The 26,937-nt window shown below is 49.8% G+C and overlaps 1 protein-coding gene across 1 annotated transcript in view; it reads left to right on the forward strand.

The window, feature by feature from the left end:
- The first annotated feature begins 202 nt into the window (after positions 1–202).
- ALDH1A3 (aldehyde dehydrogenase 1 family member A3) overlaps positions 203–26,937 on the forward strand; it is a 36,497-nt gene continuing 9,762 nt past the window's right edge. The window contains exons 1-9 of the mRNA XM_004271647.3: positions 203–895; positions 6,478–6,582; positions 8,722–8,862; positions 13,553–13,682; positions 14,006–14,067; positions 16,168–16,296; positions 17,905–18,018; positions 20,468–20,570; positions 22,154–22,338. Of these exons, the coding sequence (XP_004271695.1) occupies positions 797–895; positions 6,478–6,582; positions 8,722–8,862; positions 13,553–13,682; positions 14,006–14,067; positions 16,168–16,296; positions 17,905–18,018; positions 20,468–20,570; positions 22,154–22,338 (1,068 nt within the window). The 5' untranslated portion in view covers positions 203–796. The remainder of the gene's footprint in view (positions 896–6,477; positions 6,583–8,721; positions 8,863–13,552; positions 13,683–14,005; positions 14,068–16,167; positions 16,297–17,904; positions 18,019–20,467; positions 20,571–22,153; positions 22,339–26,937) is intronic.

Genomic DNA, 26,937 nt, shown 5'->3' on the forward strand with positions numbered 1-26,937 from the left:
GAGCCCCGCTGTGAGCCTGTGAAGGTCAGGGGCCTGGCCGCGCTGGGACGCCACAGCACGGGGAAGGAAGGGCCAAAGGCTTTTCCTTAGCCTTCTGCCCCTCGGCGTGTGACGCCCAGGGCCGAGGGAGATTCCGCGCCCGCTTGCCCGCAGTCCCGGCACGGGCCGAATGGGGCGCGGCGGACGTCGGTCCTGCAAGCCCGGCCCCGGCGTCTGGACTCTAGGCCGAGGCACGTGGGCAGCGACGCGGGGCCTCCCCGCGGGGTCCCCGACCCCGGACGCGGCGCAAGGCCCTCAGCGGGCGGGCGGGAGGGCGCACCTTCCCGGAGCGCGGGGCGCGGACCGAAGTTGGGCGAGTGCACGAAGCGTCAGCGGGCCGGGGGCGGCAGGTGCCGCGGGCGGACTTGCCAGCCAGCGCAGCAGCCCCGCGCCCCCGATTCCTGCCCCGGCCCGCTGCCCGAGTCCTGGGACTTCCGGGGCCCGGCGGCGTTTCGGGAGCTCCTCCAAGGGCAGCCTCCCGGGCGGGGAGCGCGCGGCGCGGTGGCCGGGCGGGGGGTGGCCGGGCTCCCGCAGGGGCGGCGGGCGGGGTGGGGTGAGGCGGGCCGGCCCCCTCCCCTCCCGCCAGCCCTCCCTTCCTCTAGTCCTGCAGCCAATTAGACAGCCCCCTCGGGCGGGAGGCGTGGGGCGCTCCATAAAGCGGCGCGGAGCTGTCACCCCGCGAGTAGGCTGCGCACCGCCCAGGCCGGAGCAGGCGCCGAAGACTCGGGCGCTTCGGACCCGGGAGCGTGGAGGAGCCATGGCCACCACCAACGGGGCCGTGGAGAACGGGCAGCCGGACAGGAAGTCTCCCACCCTGCCGCGCCCCGTGCGCAACCTGGAGGTCAAGTTCACCAAGGTGAGACGGGCTCGCGTCCCACCCGACGGCCGCCTGGCTCCGCGCTGGGCTGCCCGGCCACGGTGGCGGGGACCAGGGGTCAGCAGGCCAGGAGCCCCGCTGCTCCGCTCCGAGAGTGCGGGGAGCTGGGGCGGCGCGCCCTCAGCTGAATTCGCCCGGCGCTCCTGTGACTCGAGCCTCTCCGCTCAGCCGAGCCCTCCCGAAGCAGCGTTCAGCACTGGGCATGCCGGGCGGGAGTCCACCGCGCACCCCAAAAGGGACTCCAAGATTCGCACCCCCAGACGGGCTCTCGGGCGCGAAAACCGGGCGAGGGAAGCTCTGCAGCGGCCGCGCGGTGCCAGGCTGAAGCCCGGTGCGGCCCCGACGTGCCCCTGCAGGGCCCGCTTTGAAGGCGAGCGGTGGTGCGCCGTGACTTGGGCGCGGTGGTCTTCCCGCAGACCCTGCGGCGTAGTTTCCGGGGCTGAAGGGGTCAAGCTTCGAGAAGGTCAGAGGGTCCCTGCAAACACCAAGAGCCGACCTGAGAGGTCAGGCTGCCTCGGGAAGTGTCCGGAAACGTCAGCGGGAGCAAGCGGAGAGAAGTTGGGCACCTCCTGTGCTTAGCTCTTACCAGCTTACCAGTAGAACGAGGGCTAGTAGGAAGGTGCTCACTGATGAGACTGTCCCGGAGCCCAGAGACCTTGGTCTTGGCAGATCATGGTCTCAGATCTGGGCCTGGGAAACCGCGGGTGGCAGGGCCCCATTGCGCCGCGGAGTCCCGAGGCTCGCTGTCCTTTTTGCACTGTGGGCTAGGAGGCTGGAGCACCGGCAAAGCGGTGAGAACACCTGCCTAGGGCAGAAAGGAAGATGGCGAGGCCTGGAGCCCGGGCTGAGCAGGGCTGGGAGCTCTGTTGCCAGCAGGGAGCGTGTCCCCTCCGGTGGGAAGACACCCCGAGGCTGTTTGGAGGCCGTTGGGCTGGCTCTGGGGGCACTTCAGGGGTGCAGTCCAAGAGCCACAGTTGGCTTCATTTTGCCCAAGTTTGTCTCCTTTTATTTTTGCATCTTATCCATTGCCCCCAACTCCAGCTGACATAGCACTTAGAAAATTCCTCCATCAATTTTACTTTCACAAGTAGCAATTATGTCTCTCAAATAGTTTTAATCAAGCAGAGAAAGTTGTGGGCCACTATGTGTGGCCTTCAGATTTTGATCTCTTGGCGCTTATTGTCGACTGGACCTCTGATCACATGACATTAAAATTAACTGTTTCCAGAGGGCTCTGTAACCAACAGAGACACTTCGATGGAGATTATTTTTAATGTAATTTCCTAAGTAGTTTCAGCTTCAAAGTGCAAATTCCAACTCATATTCTGGGAACAGTGAAAATAGTACCTAAATTTTTTTAGCCCCTATCACTCGTGGTGGTCACCTGTTGTTGGTGGTAGTAGCGTTTTGTTTTATTTTTGTTTTATTGGATTTTAAAAAACAGTATTGAAACCAGAAAATACATATATTATTTTCCTATTCCTTTTTACATTTTTTTAGTGCTATCAGAGCAATGGAGCCACATATGGAAAGTTACCTCTCTGTCTGCAGTTCTTTCTGCCCCTTCACAAGTGTAAATGCAGCCTTTAAGTAGAGAGGTGGATTTTAGCACATTCACAGAGTGACCGGTGTTTGTTGTCCTGCTGGCTGCCCCCTCTTCTTAGTGGAACAGAACGGGTTGTGACTAAGGCTGAGGGAAGGGCATGAGATGGAGGGGGCTGGAGAGCCAGGATCCTTAGTGGCTCCTAGGCAATGATGACTGCGGCAGCCTGACAGTAGGCTGCTGTACCTTCCTTTCATCTGGAGGGCAAGGCCTCTGTCTCTCTGTCCTTGCTCCAGGCCCATCTCCACAGAGGCCTCCTCCTAGCAGTTGTGGGGTTGGGGCAGCCTGTGTAGTTGTGACTGAGGGTGGGGAGCCCAGGCAAGCAATGCTTAGGGAGCCCCTGGCTGCAGAGGCAGCCCACAGGGCTGAGGAAAGAAGCGGGAGAAACAGAACTACAGTATCGAGGCCCCCCGAGGCCCCCGAGGCCCCCTGGCTGTGGAGTGTGTGAGCAGTAACAGTCTGTTATTTTTCAAACCTGACTCATGGTGCTTCTTGTTAATGGAGGACAAGCTGGAAATGGTGGGTCTGAGCCCCAGCCTTGGGGGACCATTTCCCAGGGTAAGTCCAGACTCCAGAAGGACGAAATTCCTTTGTTCTCATGTTTTAACACTGGGCTCTGCTCTGTGATTTTGGTGAGGGGGGGTCCCCCCCAAAACCCCCACATAGGTCTCAGAGGGTAGCAGCCCCTTTCACTTCATAGGGCCCCTTCTTTTCCTTCCAGTAGCAGAAATTCTTTTTTAAGATTTTCTGGCTCATTAAAACACTGGTTTTTATGATCTCTTTAACGAAAAATAAAATTCACTCAGATTTCCTTTTCTGAAAATATGCTCCTTTTGAGTATAGCTGAGGTCCAATGGAAGCTTCTGTAAGTGGCGTCAGCAGAACTCACTTGTGTGACCACCACCTTCGCCTCTTCTGGGGCATCCGTATCTTGACAATAGCTGTGGTTTTCCAGCTCAGTCTGGATGGTATACCATTCCATTCCTTCAAAATGTGAGTCCCATCCACTCAATGTAACATAATTTTATTCCTCTATAAGTTTTGTTTCATACCAATTCACAAGTCAAGGGGAACAGTTTTTTTCTAGACCCATTTTCCTGTTTTGGGGTTCAAAACAATACAGCCAGCATAATTGGTAGGCCACACTTACCCCTTCCTCATTTGTGTTTTTGTTTTCTTTTATTGGAGAGAAAAAGCAACAGTAGAAACCACTTACAAAATTACTTACTAATGTAGTATAAAGAAAAACTTTTTGCTAAATTAGAAACATTGTGATGGGAAAATATGAGTAGAGTTGAGCCGTCTGAATTTTTTTTAAGTTGCTGGTTAGAAAGGACTATGGATCAATGTCATGAACGACCAAGTAATTTTTTTTTTTTTTTTTGGAGGAGCATGCTTGGAGATGAAGTATAACAGACATCTGATCATTGCAATCTGTTTTTATCCCCTTATTTATATTCTCTTCTACCACCTTCTCATTTTCCCTCCTCCTTGGAATTGATACCAGGAAGGTCCTAGAATCAGCAGTTTTCACTGACAGTCTCTATTATCTAACCCACGAAATTTCATCTTCCGACAAATGGGCCTCTCTTCCTGGCTGCACTTTCCTCCCCACGCTAACTTAACTCCTCTTCTCTACTTATTAATTTCTCACTGTTACCGAGTGATTGCTTGCTGGATGGCAAAAGTGAACTCTTGGATTTGGTTTCAGCTGGAAGAATAAACCTGTAATTGTAGCCTGGCCTTTTCCGCGCGCTTCCCTGGGGGCCTGGCCTCACGTTGAAGGCGCTGAGCTTCCAGAAGTCAGATGGGCACATCCCACGGTCGAGGGTCACTCTCAGCTCTGGACCCCACACAGGGAGGCAGGGGCCCTCTGCCCACCTGCCCAGCCAGAGCTGGCCTTCTGTGCATTGTCCCCACTGCAGTCAAATTTCCCTGCTTTCCAGGGAGAGTTATCAAAACAGTGCACCAGTGGCTTCCCAGAGCGGGCTTCCTTCCCTGTGAGCTTAGGATTTTTTACAGGACAGCCCAGGACAGAGAACATAGTCAGGTTGCACACTGGATGAGTTGGCTCCCCTCTAATCCATCCTCACTGGGGAGTCAAGTATTCCGAATGAATGAAATTCACAGTCATTGAAATTAATCCTTGTAGTGATGCAATTCTCCCTTTAAATGACTCAAAGATATGCATATAGATATAGAGATAGAATAAATGCGTATAGAGATGTGCATATAAACATATGCATATAGATATAGAGATGGAATCTGATGAGCTAATTCTGTACTTAGAAATTATTGATGGCATTTTACTTGATGGAAATGCTTCTAAAGCATATCAGTCATGTTTGCGACTGGGGTCTCTCTGATGCCACGATGGGCTCTGATGACAAAGGTGTCCCAAGCTGGTACAGCAGGAGATTGCCTGTCCTCTCACTGGGTAGCCAGGACCTCCATTCTGTCAGAACATGTTTTATGTATTATCTGTTACCTCTGTTCCTAGTTCTTTCCCAAAAGCCGGCTCTTTTAATGCTTTTTTAAGGCAGTTAGAACTTAGGGTAAACTAAGAGTAAATAGTACACACATTTCAGTGCATGGACTTGTGAATTCTTTTTAGTTTGCTCATGATGTCTTTTTCTTTTTAATGTCTCTATTCTCGGCTGTGTTCTAGATAACTGAGTCTCTGAACTAAGTGATTTTTGTGAGTTAATTCTTTGGTTCTGGATATAAGCCGTTATTTGCTACATATGTTAATATAACCAGAACATTTCCTAACACAGATATTTATCTTTGTATTCCAATACTGGCTTTTATTAAGCCCAACATGAAAATAGACATTTTAAAGGGAATGGGGGAGGGGGGCTGATGTGCATTAATGAGGGCTAAAGGGTTATAGTAAGATCCTTGTATAATGCCAGTTCCTTGGTGATCTGGCTGGGGCTTGCAGCAGGAAAGAGGGAGAAGGTAGGGCTCACTGCTGACATACTCTTCAGGGACAGGTGGATTTCTTGGCACCATATATATATACACATATATATGTGTGTGTGTGTATATATATATATATATATATATATATATATATATATATATATATATACACACACACACACACACATATATATATATATGCATGTTTAATCTTCCCCTGAACTTGCTGAGTGTGTAAAATTCAACTTATACCCTTTATGTAACTAACCCTGCTATTTCTCTGTGAATCCATCTTATTGTTTAAAAAAAGAGAGAGAGAGCTTCCCTGGTGGCACAGTGGTTGAGAGTCCGCCTAACGATGCAGGGGACACGGATTCGTGCCCCGGTTCGGGAAGATCCCACATGCCGCGGAGCAGCTGGGCCCCGTGAGCCATGGCCGCTCAGCCGGCACATCCGGAGCCTGTGCTCCGCAACGGGAGAGGCCACAACAGTGAGAGGCCCGCGTACCGGAAAAAAAAAAAAGAGAGAGAATATTTTACATTTTTTTTTTTTTTTTTTTTTTTTTGCGGTACGCGGGCCTCTCACCGTTTTGGCCTCTCCCGCTGCGGAGCACAGGCTCCGGACGCGCAGGCCCAGCGGCCATGGCTCACAGGCTCAGCCACTCCGCAGCATGTGGGATCTTCCCGGACCGGGGCACGAACCCGTGTCTCCCGCATCGGCAGGCGGACTCTCAACCACTGCGCCACCAGGGAAGCCGAGAGAATATTTTAGAAAAAAATTCTAAATTAGTTTTATTGTGACAAAATGTAGTTCTCTGAAAATGTATTAAAAGTCAGGAGACTTGGATTCTAATTCTGAGTGTGCTCCCGGTTGGGCATGTGGCTCCATCCCCCTTCCAGGTCCTACCTATAAAAAAGGCAGACAGGTAGGTTGGAGGGACAGAAGGAAAAGACGTTACCTAAGGTCCTCAGTATGTTGGAATTATATGATTTTGATTTAAGCCTAATGCATTACAACTTCCTTTCCTGGTTAGATATTCATCAACAATGAATGGAACGAATCCAAGAGTGGAAAAAAGTTTGCCACATATAACCCTTCAACTCTAGAGAAAATATGTGAAGTGGAAGAAGGAGATAAGGTGGGTGCCCCCCCTCCAGTAATTCAATTACAGATCACTAGAGGAAAAGGAAACGCTTCAGCTGAGTTATAAGGCAGAACTGGCCCACACTGAGGTTGGACCTAAGCGAGCTGCTTCTCAGACACTTGGCCCAGAATGGGATCAATTAGGGACGATGTGCTGCAGAGTCACTCTCCTTTGATAGATGTTTCTCCATCTACGAGGATGACCTCAGCTATCCTTTTCACGTGGCTTAAGGAAAGGTTTTTATCAACTGTTTGATACTGGTGGCATTAAATAATCTTTCCAGAAAGCATTTCCGGCTGTTGTGTTTCACCAAATGCAGCATTCTGGCAGGAGACACTTTAAAAAAAAAAAAGACTTGAAGGAAGAACGACTTGCTAAGTCATGCAGAAGTAATAATGTCATGCAACTGCCAGATTTCTTTTCTACCAGAAACTTAAATTATCTTGTAAAGCTATAGTCTATAACCGTATTTGATAGTGCAGGGTATATTTTATAAGCTATATTATATGTATACATTATATATGATATATATTATTATATATAAAGCTAAGGGACTTCTGGAGGTGTCCTTGATACATTTCAAACCATAAAGTATCTTTTGAATATGTATCATTGGGGGAAAGGTTGAAGGTACTGCTTTTGTAAGGAGCGAAGGGAAACGTAACCCTCTCCTCAACCACTAGAGTACTCATCTGATGTTCTTAAGTGTGTAGGTAATGTTGAATGTGAACAGGATGAATGACACATGTGTAAAATAGGCTTGAATTTGATCCTACTAGTGATGGTTTTGTGATAGGTATGCAATGCAGAGTGTTTCCACCTATACATACCCTCCCATGTGCAGCGCCCCATGCTAAGCTCTGTTTACAAAGATACTAGCACTGAGGAGCTCGTGTGAAGATGTGAAGGTGTAGGGGTGGAGCATGATGCAGAGCAGGACTCCCAGGTGCAGTATACAGGTATCAGGGAGGAGAGTAAGATCCCTGCCCCTGGCTCTGGCTCGTCCCATGGTCCCAGTGACTGTTCCAAGCACCAGAAGACAGAGGCTGCCCTGTTCCTGCATCTGGAGAGGTCCTGGCCTCCACCCCAGAGCCTGGGACAAGGAATTCAAAGACCTAATATCTCCCTTGCCAAAGCTTCTGCTCACCTCCAAGCCCACTTTGGAGACACAGAATCTTGGTGGAGTGTCCCTCTTGACTGGTGCCAGGTGTCCACTGCTGGCTGCACCTCCCTAAGGAAGAGAGGCTCAGAGGGACCTGGGGGGTGAGCCCCTGCCCATCAGCAACCAGAGCCTCAAACCCCATTTTCCTGAACATAAGAATGGGTGTCAGGGAATTCCCTGGCTGTCCAGTGGTTAGGACTAGGCGCTTCCACTGCAGGGAACCTGGGTCTGATTCCTGGTTGGGGAACTAAGATCCTGCATGCCTCGTGGCATGGCCAAAAAAATAACAATAAATAAAAATTTAAAAAGAATGGGTGTCATTACTCTAAACAGCTCTCATTCTTTCCCAGTAAAGAAGAAGTTTTGATTGTAATTCTTCTATCAGTGCATAGATGATCCAGTTCTTTTTCTATAAAATCATCACAGTTCTGCCCTCAGAGGATAGGTGAAGTGAGGCTAAAGGGAGAAAAAGTCCCTGATCCTCCCCATCTAGGGACTTTTTCAGTGTGGTCAGTTCTGAGATCCAGAGGAGGACTCGTACCCCCGTTCTTGCTATTGGACTGCAGTCCTCAGCTGGAGTAAAATGCCAAGACAGACATTTCCCACCTAATTGGTGAGCTGTGGGAGTGTGTTTGTATCCACACTGAGATAGCAAGTAGATGATCTTTTCCTACTTTGGTCACCAAGAAAAATAATTAAGGTCAGTGGTTTTATGACTATTTTAAATGCTTTGCATAATCAGAAGGAAAGTTAATCTTTGGCCATTGTAGAAAACTTGAAAGACTTAAGATATAAAGAAGAAAAAAAACACTTGAAAGCCCCCAGCCATTAAAGAGATTGGAAACCTAGCTTTTGCTCTGAGCCGCCTGCCGCCCCTCCTTCCTCTGCAGCGGGCGGAGACTCTGCTGTTCTCTGACAGCTGAGCCCTCAGCAAAAGGTGACACACTCTCTCTATTGTTTCGGCCGTGCAGCTCGACGTAGACAAGGCCGTGGAGGCTGCACAAGCCGCCTTCCAGAGAGGCTCGCCGTGGCGCCGGCTGGATGCCCTAAGCCGCGGCCGGCTGCTGCACCAACTGGCGGATCTCATGGAGAGGGACCGCGCCGTCCTGGCCGTGAGTACATGCACACAGGGGAGGCGTGGGGCCAGCCAGCCTCCCCGAGGGCCCACCCCCCTCAGAGTGTGGGAGAAAGGACCTAGGGTGTTGTTTTGTGTGGCGGTGTTTTGGTCCTTTGAGGTGTGGCTTTCCGGCCATAGGCAGGCATCTATGCTATTGGACGCATACTTTTTGTTTTGAAGTCGGACTTTTGTCCCTTGCAGCTCATCTTCTTGGCCTGGAGGAAGTTCAGCTCCATTAGTGGTTCCCAGACTTGAGATGTTCACAGACAGCTAGGCTGGGCTGGGCTGTATCCTGGACCCACCTGCACAGTTATGAACTTAACTTGTTTTCTTACGTGAACTCCCTTTTAAAGTGAAATTTAACCTCATCCTAAGTGACAGTATCCATGAAATTACAGGTTTAATGTGGTGGTGTATTTTTTCTAATACTTATTAAAATAAATGCTACCACTTGACATAGAAAAAGTGTCCCCATATAGCTTAAAAATCACCCCTATTTCACCCCTGAAATGGGCAGTGGTGAGTGTGTGTGGAGTGATGGTGAGGGCAGGATAACCTAGCTATAGGAAGCCTCAGAGTATGAAAGACCTAGGTTCAAACCCCAGCTCTGCCACTTACTAGCTGTGTGACTTTGGACAAGTTGCTTAACCTCCCTGAGCATATGTTTCTTCATGGACAGTATCACAAATAATGATATCTGAGTCTTGTGAGAACGATCCATTTAAAATCCTTAGCAGTCCCTGTCATGCAGTAAGCACTAAATAGATGATAGCTATTATTAGTAATGCTATCTCAGGCTTCCCTGGTGGCGCAGTGGTTGAAAGTCCGCCTGCTGATGCAGGGGACACGGGTTCGTGCACCGGTCGGGGAAGATCCCACATGCCGCGAAGCGGCTAGGCCCGTGAGCCATGGCCGCTGAGCCTGTGCATCCGGAGCGTGTGCTCTGCAACGGGAGAGGCCACAACAGTGAGAGGCCCACGTACCGCAAAAAAAAAAAAAAAAAATATATATATATATATATATATATATATATAATGCTATCTGAAGACCCAGGTTCTAACCTCAGCTACTTGTTCTCCTGGCCAGCAAATTTCTAGCACCTTAGTTCCCCAGCTGCAAAACGGGGATCTTTATTCATCCCACTGCATGAGGTTGGCCTGCTCTCATGAGATGGGCTATGAAGACATTTAGGAGTTGTAAGTACAGAATTGAACGAGATCCTCAGACCTTCTTTTGGTCTTGCGGTGGGTGCTTGATTAGAGGAAATCTTGGGGCCTCCTTGTGCCTTGAGGTCCTTTGCAGCCTGCACACACAGCCCTCATATGGCTCAGACTCCTGTGTAAAACTTGCCCCAGACCTGGAGGCCCAGCTGGTAGGAAAGGAAATCTCCTTTTTGGTCTCTGATTTGGAAAAATGGTTTTTTCCTTTCTTGATCTGATGCTAGGAATGAGTAGTCAAGTGGACACCTGCATGGAGGTCAGTCAGTGCCAGCTAGGACTCTGAAATTGCTCTTGACCCTGAGTGTGTGTCTTGGGGTGGAGGGTGGAGAAACTACATTTCGGGTGCTCCTCTGGGGTGCGTTGCCCTGAGGGTGCATCCACACAGAGAGAACTGCACCTTCCTTCCGCCCTCCCCAGCTGGCCAGCCTGAACCCGGGTGAGAAGAGCTCCCTCCCAGGGTCAGCGTCTCTCTCCGTAGAGCCTCTGGTTTCTTCCTGCAATGAAAGCCAGTCTCAACTCTCAAGCTGCCAAACTGGCTTCTTCAAAAACATTTCTGTTTTCACCCAGCATGAGCTCATCGGTCTGCAATGTCCGTGAGGACTAATAGCAGGCGGGAGAGGATGTGCCTGGGCACCCTCCCCACCCTGTCCTCAAGTGTCAGTATCATCTTGGGGAGCAGTGGCTTCAAGGCCACCTTTACCTTCAGCCCTCCTGGCTGTCCTGGCAAGACTGGTGTTAAAGCACATAGAGCAAGTCCCCTCTGCCATCTGACCTCGCTGCCCACAAGAAATAAGATCCAGTTCTTCGCCACATTGTGAAAGGGACAAGAGAATGACTGGCAAATACAGTTTTTAAAACCCAGACCACATCACGGGAAAGCACGCCCTTGATGGGGTTTTCCTGCATTCTCCCGCACAAAGTGCCGCTTTCCATCATGTTCTCTTGCCAGTTTGGTGGCTTCGACAGAGCTGGGCAGTTACTTTGTGTTCAGTGTTTGGAGACCATGTGGCAGATCCAGCAGCCTCAGCTCTCTCCCCTCACTAAAGCACCTGCACCCAGACTCTGGCACTTCGGGCGCTCATCTTGGGAGCCTCGAAATAGGGGCTGTCCCTGTTTGCTGTCTTCTCAAGCAGAGCCCCACTTCTGAGCCCCTCATTTAAGCCTTGGCACTGGGGCATCTGAGGCATGTCCCACAGCACTTTTCCTTCATTCTTTAGTATCTGAGGGTTACCATGTGTTAATTTTTCAAAAGGCATATTTTTCTCCTAAAATGTTAAAAGAAATAAACTTAGAAGCAGCTGTGGTTCCCACATGGTCCAGACACAATAATTGTGTAGAAGTCCCAATGAGTAGCTAACACTTGATCTCTCAGATTCAGGCCTGTGTACTCACCTGCGAATCTTTTTTGATTTTTATTTTTTTAAAGAACTTCCTTTCTAAACCTGTTGTGACCCAGTTTTGCTTGGACAAATTCCATAACACCAACCTGGCAAATTCCTGTTGTCATTCCAGTAAACAAACGTGACTAAGTTAATAATAAAAAACAGTCAATGCTTGTTGAATGCTCATCAGGTACCAGGCTTATTGTGGGCACTTGACCTGTAGTATTTATTATCCTATTTGGAGAATGCTGAGGCCCAGAGAGTTTAGGTAATCTGTCCTAGTTTATCCAGCCAGAGAGGGTAAGCCAGGGCTGGATGTGGGCAGTAGCTCCAGGCCTCGCACGTCCCCACAAAGCTCTGTCCCAGTCTCCTGCCTTTCTCTCCCATCCCAGAAAAGGGCCAAGAGTAAACTCCCCGTTCCACTGACAGACATGTGGATGCTGTATGGAACAGCTGGGCCCTGGAGAATTTTGGCATTATTTGCAATTGTTGGGTTTCCCCTGGGAAAATGCAAGTTCCAGCTTAGCATGTAAATCACTAGGAGCCAAAGGTACAGTGTACTGGCTGTCACACTGTCCTGACTCGGTCCCTGAGCAGCATCTGCCAGGGGTGAGACACACCGGAGACCCAGACCAGCCCTGTCATCTCTAGCAACACACAGCCCTGTCTCCTTGCTGTCCCCAGCTGAGGATTGTGGAGCACCTGTCTGGCCCTAAAAGGGAAAATGACAACAATAGTCAGAGCTGTTAATTATCATCATTTGAGCAGTGGACAGTGCTGTTAGTGCTTTATGTATAGGACAGTGCTGTTAGTGCTTTATGAGGTAGGTGCCATTACTGTTATTGTTGTTGTTTTGCAGATGAGGAAACTGAGGTAGGGAGAGATTCAGGGACTTGCCAAGGCCACTCAGCTAGGAAAGTGGTTGCCTCCTGTTCAGAGAATTCTTGGTTCATTCCTGAAGCAAAGATAGAGTAGCCCCAGCCATTCATGCGGCCATCCTACATCCTTTCCAGATGCAAATGTACAGGGGCAGCAGCCTAAAAAGCAGTCACTGCCCTTACTGAAAGTCAGATGCCCCAGATTCAGTGCCAGCCATGCCGCCTACCCTCTGGATAACACAGATGAGTTTCTGGGCTCTGTTAGCCCCTGTGTCTGCACCTTGAAGTGGGAGCAGAGCCATCCATCTCGGAAATGAGGCATATGCGAGTGCACACGGAGAGGCCTCTCTTCCTTTGTAAATCATTCTCTCAGCCCAGTGACTCTAAAATGAGAATCCTGCCCTGGGCTATGTGTCAGGGTGGCCACTTCCTGCAGCCATGGATGACGGGAGGTTTCAGTGCTGGGCTCAACTGGGGCCGCTTGTCTGAGGGACAAAGGGGTTCTCTTCAGCCCAGCTGGAAACAGAAAAGAATCCCTGCCATTGAGTGGCTGTGCGCTCGCCTGAGGAGTCGCCCCTCACCACCAAAGGCCAGTCTGCTCCCTTCCCACCACGCAGCGCATCCGGCTGGCAGCCCAGTGCGGGAGGAGCTTGGAGTGCATCTTTGTGCTGGTGGCACGACCCCTCTGGGCTCCGTCACTCTTTCCACAGCTGTGCTGGTCAGCAGGGCCAAGAAGAAGGAACCTGCGTCCCCCTTTCTCTTTTGTTAGAGGAGCCGGCCCCTCCCCAGCCACCCCCCCAAGTCCTTGAACCTTCTGAGAGCTCCCCGGAGCACACAAACCCATGTGTCCAGGTCCCACTGCTGGGGCAACAACACTCCAGACAGATGACAGAAGACCAACACTGAGGCGTATTCCTTCCCAGCGAGGCTCCAAACCAGCCTTGTACCCTCTGTCCTTCGTGGGGACCCGTGCCTGTGCTCTGGCCAACCCTCCAGGCTGAGGTGTTTTGAAAGAAAAGCAGTCCTTGACAGCCTGGGACAGGTCTTATCTTAAATGAGGTATCTTGCTTTCTGATGAGTCCCATGGCTGTGAGGTACTGAGAGCAATGTTCTAGGACTCTGCTCTCTCTCCCTGCCCTGTCTTTAACAACCTGACGGTTAAAAGGAAAACTGTGTCTTAAAAATATTTTGTCTTATTATTGCAGACCCTGGAAACGATGGACACAGGGAAGCCGTTCCTTCACGCCTTTTTCATCGACCTGGAGGGCTGTATCAAAACCCTTCGATACTTTGCAGGGTGGGCAGACAAAATACAGGGCAGGACCATCCCCACAGGTGAGCCAACTCAGGACTCTCAGCCTCGTCCGGGGTCTCTTAGGGGTTCTGTCTTCTCACTCCTCTAGCTAGCCTCTTCAGAGCACCCCCGGGTCTTTTCCCCAGAGCATCCTTCCCACACCCAAAAAGGAAATGGCACTGTGTCAATCCTTCCTCTAAGGAATTTTACTTTTGAAATTGAGTTAAAAATCGCTGCATTATGGAAGGGATAGGACTTAGAGCTGACACTTGGTGGGCTTCTGGGTTTCTTTCTTGTCTTTTTACTCCTTAAGATCCTTAACCTAGTTTCATGCGAGCACGTTCTCTGTTAATCTCTTTTCCAGATGACAATGTTGTGTGTTTCACCAGGCACGAGCCCATAGGTGTGTGTGGGGCCATCACTCCTGTAAGTATGGCAACTTCTCTAGATAGATCTGTATAGATCCCACCCCATTCCCCTGTGGCCTTTGGAACCAATTTCTAGTGGGTTTTGATTCGATTGCACTGGTATTAATTGAGCATTTGCTCTGTGGCATGGAGCTTGGTGCTTGAGGGTCATCAAGATGGATCAGACCCCATGCCTGCTCTCAAGGGGCTGATTCCAGGAGTGCAACAGGAGACACATGGATTCAAACCAAAGGGGTCAGGGATGGCCAGCTCCCCTCGGGCAGTGGTCTCTCAGCTGGGCCTTGAGGATAAGAAAGAGTTGTTCAACAGGAAAAAGGGGTTTCTGAGCAGTAGGAATGGCCTGAGTGAGGGTGTGGAAGTGTCTGGACTACTTGGAGGGCAGTAAAGATAGCTGGTGAGGTCAGAGCTTAGGTGGGGACAAAGTGAGGAAGAGGAAGAGCAGCCAGCAGGTGGTGCTGGCTCAGCATCCAGTATGCCTTGCTTCCCAGGGCCCAGGACTTTATTCACTGGGCCATGGAGAGTCTGGCAGGTGCTGGGGATGCTATGATGCTGCCATCTATTGGAGGAAACACCAGACCACTGCACCAGCTGGGGAGGCGGGCGGCAGTGTGAAGAGGGTTGGAGAAGGGCTCTGCAGGGGCCAAGCAGACGTGTCCTTCAGCCACCAGTCTTGAGAGCCGGGAAATAGTCAGGCCAAATGTGCTCTTGCCCATCAAGTTGGGAGGGATCACCTAAAGATGGGTGTAGAGTGAGAAAAGAAGAGGGCCTGGGGCCAATCCCACAGACCACCAGGGAATCCCATGGAGAAGTCTGAGCAGCCAGAGTCAGGGGCCTCCCAGGGACGTAATACATTTCCAGAAAGAGACTGTAGTCAGTAGGGTCATCTCCTATGTAGGAATTCAAAAAGACAGAAACACAGCTGTTAGATGTGCTTCCCAAGAGAGGCATCGGGGGAGTTGGGGCTAATGGAAAGGGAGCTGGGCACGTGGGGATGGCCCTTCCAGAAGCTGCAGTGAGAGAGAAGGGAGCTGCTAGAAGAGGCAGAGGCCAGGAGAAGATGCAGATTTGCTTGTAGGTGAGGAGAACTGATGGCATTTATGTGCTAAGGAGTGCGGATCCAGAAGAAGAGGGGACCCCGATCACTATTGGGGGAACCCTAAGACAACACCTGCTGTCATTAGCCAACCACACAGGCCCCTGGGAAATGGGATGTTATATTTGTTGTCTAGTTGTAGGAATTCCAGACAGAGCTGGGGGGAGAAATCCAGCTAGCCATTGGTCAGCCCTGCAGGGGGGACGTCATTGGAGTATAAGGAGCCAAACGGACTGTTTGGGGGGTCGGAGGTGAGGCACGGCTAGAATCAAGCTAACTGCGCTCTTGGAGATGCTCGGTTTCATCTCGTCTCATCAAAGATGTTACTTAGGCAAGCTGTGTAGTGGAGGAAACAAGCCTGGGCATGAATCCTGGCCTTCGTCTGAGGCACAGTTCCTCCGTGCCTCAGTTCCCTCTTCTGTCAACAGGAGCGGTAATATGACTGCCCAACGCAGGTGTGTGGGGATCAAATGAGTTCAGATTTTGGAACCGCACCTGGCACACAGTGGACACTCAGTGGGCGAGAGTGCTTGTCAGGCCTGATGTCACAGCAATTTCGATATCCCTGCTTCTGGGGTGAAAGGATGACAAGAAAGCATTTCCCAAGGTGTATTTCACCAAACACCCATTCGGTGGGGGTTAGTATGTGTTCTGTAAAGAGAGAAAGAGATCCTGTGGCGTTTGCGTTTAGGAGAGGCGGGGCTAATTTCTGTGGGACTTTTCGGAGATGTTAACATGCTGATGGCATTGTAAACCTCCAAGAGGAGAAGGTAGTACACCTATAGCAGAATCCTCTTTGCAGTGACCACCTATTAGCATCTCCCAGAATGCAGTTTAGGAGGCGCCAGGCAGGAATGCAGTTCCGATCATCGCATACTCCTACGTTACCTCCTATACCCCAAATCTAAACCATGCAAAGCAAGTGCTCCATGGAGGCATCGCAGGGCCTCCAGGACAGTGTAGTAGTGGATCTGGGCCCCCCAACCACTCTGTGTTCTGCTGCAGTGGAACTTCCCTCTGCTGATGCTGGTGTGGAAGCTGGCACCCGCTCTCTGCTGTGGGAACACCGTGGTCGTGAAGCCAGCGGAGCAGACTCCCCTCACGGCCCTCTATCTCGGCTCTTTGATCAAAGAGGTAAGATATCCAAAGAGAAAATATTCTGTGTCCTCAATTACATTGCCACTCCCAGGAACCAGGCCACCGTCACAAGATGAGTCTGCCCCATGGAGCTGTGCTGTGCTTGCCAGCGCCGGCCGGCTCCTGGCCGAGTGGGAAGGGAATGCCTCCTGGGTTTCACTTGGCAGCCGCTCATTCCCTCTCCTGCTTGCGGTCACTGAGATAGAAGAGACTCCATTCCTCCCACTGATCCTAATGAGAATGATTTACTCTTATTATGAGCTCAAACCCATGGTTTATGACCAAATATTTTGTCTAGAGAATTTACAGGAGGGTTACTTGGGAGGCAGGTTCTTTGGGCCCTGCACATGTGGTGTACAAAATGGTCCATTCTTCTTGTGGGTGGGTGATCTCGCCAGCTCCCCCTGGAGGGGCTACTGCTGAGCCCTGAGCCTCCTCACCAATGCTCTGCTCTCGGGTGACCGTCCTCTTCGTGGCAGCCACCGCGTAGGGAAATGGACAGCCCAAAGGGACACCTCCTTCCAGACACACCTGGCAATGTGTTTCAGTCATTTTGTCCCCAACTCGTATTTGCAAAGAGTTTTAAAAAGAAACTCGAAGAAAAGAGGGATAGGAAGTAAGATCCATTCATTCCACTTCTCAGCTGGGCTAATACGACAGGAAAGCAAGACCTTTATTACTTACATGTAAGGCTGCAAAGCCAATAATTGACCAATTTCCCACTTTCCTTTGACCCGTGATGTAGGACCTTATGACATTGTAGTAATCAGACTTACAGATTCTAAAGTCACAACTGTTTCAAAAAGTGTTTAGGAAAACTAAAGACTCAAGCACGATGTTGTAAAATCTTGCCTTACTAAAATAATGTGTTTTAATGAAGACACTGGCATCCCCCAGGGGTTCAGCATGCCCCAGTGGTTCAGCATCCCCCACCTGTTCATTTGTGGTGCTCTTGGTTAATAAAGAGGACCCAGCATATGAGGAGCACCAAGCATGAATGTGAAAGAAAAGTCGCTCCCTACCTTCAGGATGTGCTGGCTCTCGGCGTGACCCAGGTTCAACAGCAGGGATTCTGAGGGAGTGAGACCATATTGCCATTTGGAACATTAATGGGGCAGATTTTAAAAATGAAAGCTGAAGCCCAGGAAGGGTATTTTGCAGGTACCTCCGAGTTGGGGACTGTGACCAAGGTGTCCCTTCTCCCCCCAACACACAGACAAACACACACACACACAGACACACAGAGACAGACCCATATAGACACAAACATAGACACACACAGAGACAGACCCATGCAGACACACACACAGAGACAGACCCATGCAGACACACACACACACACACACACACACACACACACACACACAGAATGGTGCTCTGCTATGAAATGGCCACTGCCGTTTTGCTCAGAAGCCCTTTGGGGTAGGCAGGGCCGCCCAGAAGGAGGGTGTGTGCCTTGCCTTGGCCCCACCCGCACACTGGCTGACTGGGTCTGGTCTTGGGGTGGCGATAGGAACCGGGCCCAAGCTTCCAGGTGAGGGTGCTGCTCTGCTCAGGGACCTCACCCAACCTCCTCTTCTGAACACCATCTCAATTTCCTCCCAGGTGGGATTCCCTCCGGGCGTGGTGAACATCGTGCCAGGATTTGGGCCCACGGTGGGAGCAGCAATTTCTTCTCACCCTCAGATCAACAAGATAGCCTTCACTGGGTCCACAGAGGTAACCCTCCTCGCCGACTATGGGGGACAGTGGCTGTCGCTGAGAATTCTCTGTTTAGAGGCTAAACTATGATGACCCCATTTTAGTACATATTTGTACTAAAAAAAATAGTACTTTTTTTTAACAATCAGTTAAAAAAAAAAGTTACTGGTCCAGTTTCCAAACTAAATAAATATCTAATTCATTTACTCAGAAGCCTCAGAAGAAAATATTCATAGATAAGATAAAATAAAAATTGAAATATCCATAGGATAAACAGCATAATCAAGGTTAAAAAATAAGCCTAAGGTGATTGGCAATATTGTAGTATTGATCGTACATTTGAAAGTGTAAACTTTTGTTTCAGAAATTCCATTTTGAAGCAACTACTATTCTCATGAGCATTCAAGGACATACTTTCAAGTATATTGTATCCATCCTATATGACGTTTTACAGCCATTACAATAAGGAAAGCTGTCCATGATCTATTGCTGAAGCACAAAAAAAAAGTAAATTGTAGGGCTTCCCTGGTGGTGCAGTGGTTGAGAGTCCACCTGCCGATGCAGGGGACACAGGTTCGTGCCCTGGTCCGGGAAGATCCCACATGCCGCAGAGTGGCTGGGCCCGTGAGCCATGGCCGCTGAGCCTGCGTGTCCGGAGCCTGTGCTCCACAACGGGAGAGGCCACAACAGTGAGAGACCCGCGTACCAGAAAAAAAAAGTAAACTGTAAGAAAGTATATACTATATATATGTATATACCATTAGCAAAAGGGTGTGTGTAGAGAAATAGAAATTACCTGGAAGGACTCCCCCCAAAAATTCTTACTGTGGCCTCCTCTGGGGCAGGTCCTGGGGCATTAACAGAGTGAGGGAAGATAAAAACTTTCCCCTTTAATTTACACACATCTATATGTGGGAATTATTTCTAATGAGAAAGTACTTCTTCTGTACTTAAAAAAATAAATGGATAAAATTTCCCCAGCAGTAAGTGCTCCCATCTCCCTCCTAGTTTAGTCCAGCCAGAGGCCCAAGACCCAATCCTATGGCTGCTGGACAGTAGCTGGAAGACAGGGGACTGAGGGGGACGGAGGGGCAGAGAGGGTCCTGCCCCCCAGCGGCTCCTATGTCTTCCCAGTCTTCTCACCCAACAGCAGAAGCATCACTGCCCCTGCCCCTGCCCCTGCCCAGCTTCTCTCTCTAGGCGACTGCAGGGCTACCCATGGGTCCAGCCGGGTGGGGCTGTCACCAGGCAGCCAGCCTCCTGCACAAGAAGGTGGCTTCTGTGACCCCAGGGATTGCTCAACTGACAGGCATCTCCCTAAGAGGGGTGCTTCCCACCGAGGCCCCCAGCTGTGCCTCAGCCTCACAAGAGATCGCAGGCCCACAGCAGGCTGGTTTGCTTCAGGTACTCTCCCTGGAGACAGTCCTTATCACCTGGATCAGGCCATCCACACCTCCTTCAGGCCATCACCCAGGAGCTGGCCGAGTTTTAAAATGCACTCTCGGGGACTTCCCTGGCAGTCCAGTGGTTAAGACTTCACCTTCCACTGCAAGGGGGGCGGGTTTGATCCCTGGTCAGGGGGCTAAGATCCCACGTGCCTCGCAGCCAAAAAACCAAAACATAAAACAGAAGCAATATTGTAACAAATTCAATAAAGACTTTAAAAATGGTCCACATCAAAAAAAAAAAAAAAAAACATTAAAAAAAAATGCACTCTCACCTTAGTTTTGAGGAAATAGCCTCAGCCCTGAAAGAGCCTAGCTCTGCCTCCTGCTGGCTATCCGGCACTAGGCCCCTGTGTGCACACTGGTCTCTAAGAGTCTCCCAACTCAGAAGTTGGTGGCACCCGGCCCAAGACAAGTCACTGCTGTGTGCTGGGCCAAGCCCACCTCTAGCAGTGCAGGGGATGGTAGGTACATGCGGGAGGTTGGACATCACAGTTTGTTGAGTGGTCCTCCCGTTACTTCATAGGAAAGCAATTCTCTCCCTACCCGCTGGGGGCCCTCAGTCTTAGGATGTGTTTCCCATCCTAAAGGTTAACTCCCCTATTTCCCTAATTCTCAGAGGTTCCCTCAGATTATACCAAAGGACAACACAGACCGACCTCCCCTTGGTCCCTTGAGCTGGACCAGCCTGATGCCGGGAGGGACAGGCACCAGGACAGGTGACAGCCAGCTCCACCACTAGCCAGCTGTGTGGCCGTGGGCAAGTCACTGAGCCTTCGAAGGCTCTCCGTCCACCCCAGTACGTGGAGCAACTCAGATCCGGGATTCCAGCCGTGTCTGATCCGAGAGGGAATGCTGGGAGAGGCCAGGGGAGTGAGGGGGCAGCATCAAGGCCCAGGGTGCCTGGGTAGGGAGGCCGCAGCCCAGGCCATGCCACACTCATGCCTCCAGGCTTGTCCAGAATGTGTGGGCCACATCCAGCTGTGTCCGAGGCTTAATGTGGTCTGGTTTTTATCCTGAAGGTTGGAAAGCTGGTTAAAGAAGCCGCCTCCCATAGCAACCTGAAGAGGGTGACACTGGAGCTTGGTGGGAAAAACCCCTGCATCGTGTGTGCTGATGCCGACCGTGAGTCTCTCCCCTTCCGGGCATTGCTGGGGCTTTATGGGACCCGTAAATCTCTCCCCACTTCCTTGCCCAAATCAGAACCAATTGAGAAAGACAAGCACACACACAATGGGGATGTTTCTCCACCTCGGGTTATCCCTCCATAAATAATAGGCAGATGGAGATCCAAACGCCAGCTTTACTGCTGGTAGAAAGCTGCGTTGGAGGAGGACATGTTTCCTGTGGTAGCCAGAGAGGCCGCCTGTTTCTGCCCTTCATGAGTTTGCCTTCCCTGTCCTTGCAGAGCTGGGGCCGTGACAAGCGGGCTGGGGTTCTTCTCCAGAGCCCCCTGTGTCGGGGGAGAGGGGGAAGGCCAAGAGGAGGAGGAGAAGGGCATGTGCTCCCCCCACAAGCATTCATCATTCTACCCTCCAAGTCGGTACTTCCTATGATGCTTTCAGGCTCTCGAAGACTTGAGATATTTCTTCCTTCTTTGTCTCAGATCTGACAAAACAGAGGCCAGTGGCAGGTGACCCTTAAAGATATCCTGCTGGCCTAGGTGCTGTCTCTCCCTTCACTACCTCTTCCCTGGGAAAGCCACCCTGCCCAGCAGCTTGGGGGCAGTTTGTGTCTCATGACATAATATTAAAATAGACACTCTTCTTGGTTGTCATGTCCAGAAGAGGGAAGGAAGGGCCACATCAGACATTCATCGACCTGCTGACATGGTCCGCTGCCAGATTTTTGGTGTGACTTCCCAAGTACACTAAAACACCTTTGCCTTAAAGAACAGCCTCCCCCACCTGCCCACTGGTGCCAGGAATTCCTTTCATGGAGTACAAAGCCTTCCACTCCACACTCAGATAAGTTTGGAATTGCAAATATCCCTGAGAAAAATGATCCTAGCACAATTTCTCGCCAAGGTGTAAATAACTGGTTTCAGTTCTACTCCTTGAAGCTGGCTTTCAATGGGAGAGGACTGGGTGAGGAAACAAGCCCCAAGGAAAGAAAGGGAGGCTGGGTGTGAAGGTGGACTGCTCATTTTTGCCTGGTTTGGTGCTCCCTGATGGAAGCCTCATCAGTGTTGCTAGTGGTCTCTGGAGCCACACGGAACAGTACTGGGTATTGCCCCACTGTGACCCACATTTGGAGTTCCAAAGAGCCGGACTCCTATTTTGCATTCTTGTGCCTCCATATCTGGGTGCCCCTTCTGCTCACCCCCTCAGCTCACCCTCTTTCCCTCCCAATGAGGAAAACTACAGCTGAAACACAGGACTCCTGTCTGAGGGTTGGTTTGATAAGGGTCATGTGAGCAAGTGAGGTCATGGGCAAGTGAGGTGAGGATGTGACAAGTCTCTGTGCTCATTAGTGCAGTAAAGACACTAAGTCCTGCAGTCAGGGGACCTATTTAACCCCAAACTCCATGGATCGAAAAATCCCCTTTCCCATGCTCTCTGTTTGGGAAGTGCTGAGCAAAATTAATTTCTGAAACGTAGCCATCCCGGGGCCTGTTTTCTCATGTGGGCAATTAGAGTTGCAGCTGTCGCCAGTCCGGCCTTAACAACTTAATCGCTTCCTCTTCCCTCGCCGCCCCCTCTCTCCAGTGGACTTGGCAGTGGAGTGCGCCCATCAGGGAGTGTTCTTCAACCAAGGCCAGTGCTGCACGGCCGCCTCCAGGGTATTTGTGGAGGAGCAGGTCTATGATGAGTTTGTCAGGCGGAGCGTGGAGTTCGCCAAGAAACGGCCCATTGGAGACCCCTTCGACATCAGGACCGAACAGGGGCCCCAGGTAACCTACTGACGTATCAGATCTTGAGGTGCACGTCTGGGGGCTGAACCAGGCAGGCCTCTGGCCCTGGCCCTGTACAGCTCTGGTGCTCCGTGACTCCAGGGGACTCCCTTACTCACTTGCCCAGCCACTTGAGGCTTTTGTTCAGACGCTGATCAACAGTTCACTCCCATCAGGTCTTGGTAGTGTTATGAAATGGGGGTGTACACACAGAGCTCTGCTCTTTGCAGCAGATAATGCTGAGCTCTAGGCCTTGGTGGAAGGGAGGCATTCCCGGTTCATAAGTCCATGTGACTGCACCCTCCAGCCAAAGGACCAACCCTTCTCTGAGCCACCAGGGTCCCCAGGAGAGAGCCTCAGGCAGAGGCTGTCTTGCCTGGCTGGGCTCCCTGCAGAAGCGAGTTGTAACCCTGGCTAAAATGCAGCAGAGTACAGGTGGAGGCAGCAGCTGGAGCCAGAGGCCTCAGCCTGGAGGCCCTTGAGCTCATGTGCATTATAGGACAAAGTGACCATCAGAAACCAAAGAATCCCACTGGAAAGGGCTCGGAGGATGGGGATACATCTCCAGGCAGTAGGAACACATCTCTGGAGACCTGGTTTTTGAAGCTAACGACAGGATGAAAATGATCATAACCACGAGGTTTAATAACCTCTTTAAGAGGGCAGGTCCTGTATCACTTTCTTACTAAGTATGCAGTGCGGCAGATGGATAAATATTTAAAAGAGGGCAGCCTGACCATCCCATGCATTATTAAAATGGAGTTCAACAGCAGCCTACTTTGCTTGTAGCCAAAGTCCTGCTCCAGCCAGGAAATTTCAAATCACATGTCAGGACTCACCCAATTTGTGTCTGTTCCGGGAGCTGGCTACTTACCCACTGCGTTGGCACCACGTGTTTCCACGGGAAGCCATGGATCTGAGGGCAAGTTTGGCTCTGTGATTTTGTGAAAGCCACAAGCTCCTTCCAAACCTCAGTTTCCTCATCTGGAAAATAGTGTAATTGATGAATATTATGAAAATTTCAAGGCACTTAATACGTTTTTATTTTTTAAGGGGGGGCATTAAATGGCAGGCCCCCTGATCTAAGTGGCAGCAAATGTCTGTGCATGACTTCAAGCCACATCAGTTAGGTCTTGCTTAACCATCTTGGCTGGGGATAGGGGAGGGCCATGTGGAAAAGGTGTGTTTCTGGCTATAGTGCCCACCCCTGCCTTGCCCCATCCCACATGCTCTGTGGCTCTGGAGCCACGTGACCCTGGTGGAGAGAAACATCTCCACTTGTGGCCAGCACTCCGCATCCTGTCAGGCCTCAACCCCAAACCCAGCAGCCAGTGACACAAAGTTGTCCATCGGCCTTGGTTGGATTTCAGGTATGAATACAGACATGGCCACAAGTCATTATCAAATCTGCTGTGATTGTAAAGCTAACCCAGAATCCGTGGGAAATATGTGAGCTGATCCCATTCTAAGGAATCCCTTTTACCCCATCATTATTCATAAGTCTCTTTCCAAGGCTTCAGGCTTGACTTTTGAAGCCAGATATAGAAATCTCTTCCAAAACAGCACAGTGGTGTTGATTTCATCAGTGCTTTTGATGCTGCTGCTGAAAGTCCTTTTGAAAACTCACTTAAGCCATCTAACCTCAGCATATTATTTTAGGATGTTGTTGGGGTTTTTTTTTCTGCCAAAGTGCTTTTTCATCTACGTTAATAAGGCTTTACTCCAAGAGGATTTACAGCTGTCTAAATAGTTCTGTCTGTCTCATGCCTGTAAAACAGCTAGCTGACCAGATAGGTGTCCACTGCAGGCAGCCAGAACACTCCAGAATTATTCAGGTTTGTTTGGCAACTGAGCAAAGATATGCACAGACTCACGCAGGCCACCTGGTGGGGGGCGGGGTCCTGCATCCTCTCTGTCCTCTCCTCTCCGGCAGAGCCACTCACAGCCTTGGCCGTCTGCAGGACCCTGTTTCTCCGTCTTTGGTGCTGTGCCCTGGTGCAGCCTTCACTTCCCAGCAGGTTCTTCTCTCGCACTGTGAGGCACCAGCTGACATTCATGGAGGATTATTAGATTTAAACAACACATTCACACGGACTTGCCAGGAAGAGTTGAGTCTGGACGGTAGAGTTTCCATGGGGCCCTCCGCTGGCTTCAGGACAGACAGTCTTGGAGGCAGAACATGGTCAGTGGCCGCTGAGGGTCTGTAGTTTGATGAAGCCCCACAAGCCTCTTGGTCTCCAAGGAGGAGGAGAGAGCAATCCTGGCACTTTTAACCCAAGACTTGGTTAAGACTTCCCAGAGAGAAGTTGAGGGAACCTTGAGATATTATGAGATATGCTGCAGTTTGAGTTACTTTTTAGGTGGCAGTACTTAACACACGGTCAAAACCCAAAAGACATATAAAGGTCAGTAGTGAAAAAGTTTCCTTCATAGGCATGGTTTTTACCCTTCCATCCATGGGTATCCTGTGTTCTTAGTTCTTAGAAGAAAATTCTCCAGAATTTCTGTATATACAAGCAAAACTGAGTATGTATACAAGAATGTAATATGAATTCTGGTTTCCCTTGTTTTTACTCGAAATATCTATACACAGTACTGTTTTGCACCTTGATTTTTGTCCCCTAACAAGAAACATGAAGAGCTTTCCATATCATACCAAACCATGGGAACCTGCCTTGTTCTTTTTTATATGTACGTAGACTTCCACTGTATGAATCCAACAGAATTCAAGTAACATGTACTGATGAGTATGTGGGTGTGTGCGGTCACGCACGGTGCCACAGAGTATGTCATTCCACACATACACAAGGAAATCCACAGGAGGGATTGCCCAAGTGGGACTGCTGAGTGAGAGCACATTTATGATTTCTACAAGCATTGCCAAATTACCTTCCAAAAACATGAACCAACTTACTTACGTTCCTGCCAACCTTGTATGAGCTTGCCTGTTTCTCCAGCCTTACTAACAGAATATGTATGGAGTTTTGCCCATCTGATAGTTAAAAATGATATCTCATTTGTTTTTAATGTATATATATCTCTTATAATGAGTAAGGTAGAACATCTTATCATGTTTAAAGGCCATTTGTATTTACTTTTCTATCAACTGTGCAAGTGCTTTGCATATTTTTCTCTTGTACTGCTGATCATTTTTTTGTCACTTCTAAGAATTCTTTACATACTAGAGAGAATTCTTTACATACTAGCACTATTTCTATGATATGACTTGTCAATTTTTTCCAGTTTGTTGTTTTGCCCTTTGACTTTGCTTATGCTGTTTTTGCCTTCTTTTTTTTTTTACGTTCTCAAATTTATTAATCTTTTCTTTTGGCTTCTGGATTTCAAGCCATAGAAAGGCCATCAGCACTCCAAACTTATGGAGGCATTCTCCCACATGAGAGAATTTGAAAACTTTTTATTACTTCATCTTTCGTGATTAAGTCTTTGATCTACCTGGAATCTGTCTTGGTACAGAGTGTGAGGTATGGATCCAACTTGGTGTTTTAACACTGGGTCCACGTTTCATAAGATGACTGGTCAAGGGGCTTGCATGGTTTGTGCCCACCCTTCCAAGAAAGCCAGCCTACTCCTCAGGGACAGACAGTCATCCAAATGCACCATTGGGTTTGCTTATTTTTTTATTCAAATTTGCTTAAATTAAACCACTTTTTTATCTGAAAGTCACAGCTATAGCAAACCTATCTAACAAAGCTCTGTCTCTCCCAGCCAGAGGGAGGGGATTTGCAACAGGGTCAGGGTCAAGAACAGGGTTCCCACGGATTTGGGAAGAGGGATCATTTTTGGTGGGAAGAGCACTTCCCCCCTTGAGTCTCCCAGAGAGGTGCCCTTTGCCAGCCGGTCGAATACAACATCCACAAGCTGGGTGTTAGGCTGGTGGTACAGGGTACACCCCAGCCCAGGAGACCCCTAAACAAGGTGACAGAAGATGGAGCCCTTCTGATGAGCTGGCTCCCCATCAACCAGGAGCAGCCCCTCTACCTCACCTTGAGCCTCTACTCTGTGTCCAGGGGTGATGAGTAAGGTGGTCAGATTTACTTCTCACTTCTCTGCACTCTGGATGGAGAATTCCAATAACTGTTGGTGCCCTAGGAGCAGGGTGCAGGGTAGCCAGTTAGAATACATGGCACCCAGTTCAAATAAACAGTGAATACATTTTTAGTGTAAGTGTTTCCCAAGTATTGTTTGGGATATGCTTATACTTTAAAAATCATTCATTGCTTTTTAGGAATTCAAATTTAATTGGGCATCCTGTGGTTTTATTTGCTAAATCTGGCAACCCTAGAAGGATGGAAGAGTTAGAACAAAGAATTTGACTACTTCAGATCTTGTTTCACCCACAGATTTGCTTAACAGCATGGAGGGTGTATGAATAAACCTACACCTGGAGAAGATGAGAAAAGCCCATCTCTCCCCTGCTCCAAAGAGCCCAGATTTGTGCATCGGAGGAATATTTGCATACAGGGAACATCTGGTACATCAATTTTTTCTTGGCCAAAACATGATGGGTAGGACAGTGATCACATAGGAGGCCGTTGGACACATAAGTTGGTAGTCACCTCCCAGAAGGAAGCCGGGCTT

Source organism: Orcinus orca, chromosome 2 (genome assembly GCF_937001465.1).
Source record: "Orcinus orca chromosome 2, mOrcOrc1.1, whole genome shotgun sequence".
NCBI lineage: Eukaryota > Metazoa > Chordata > Mammalia > Artiodactyla > Delphinidae > Orcinus > Orcinus orca.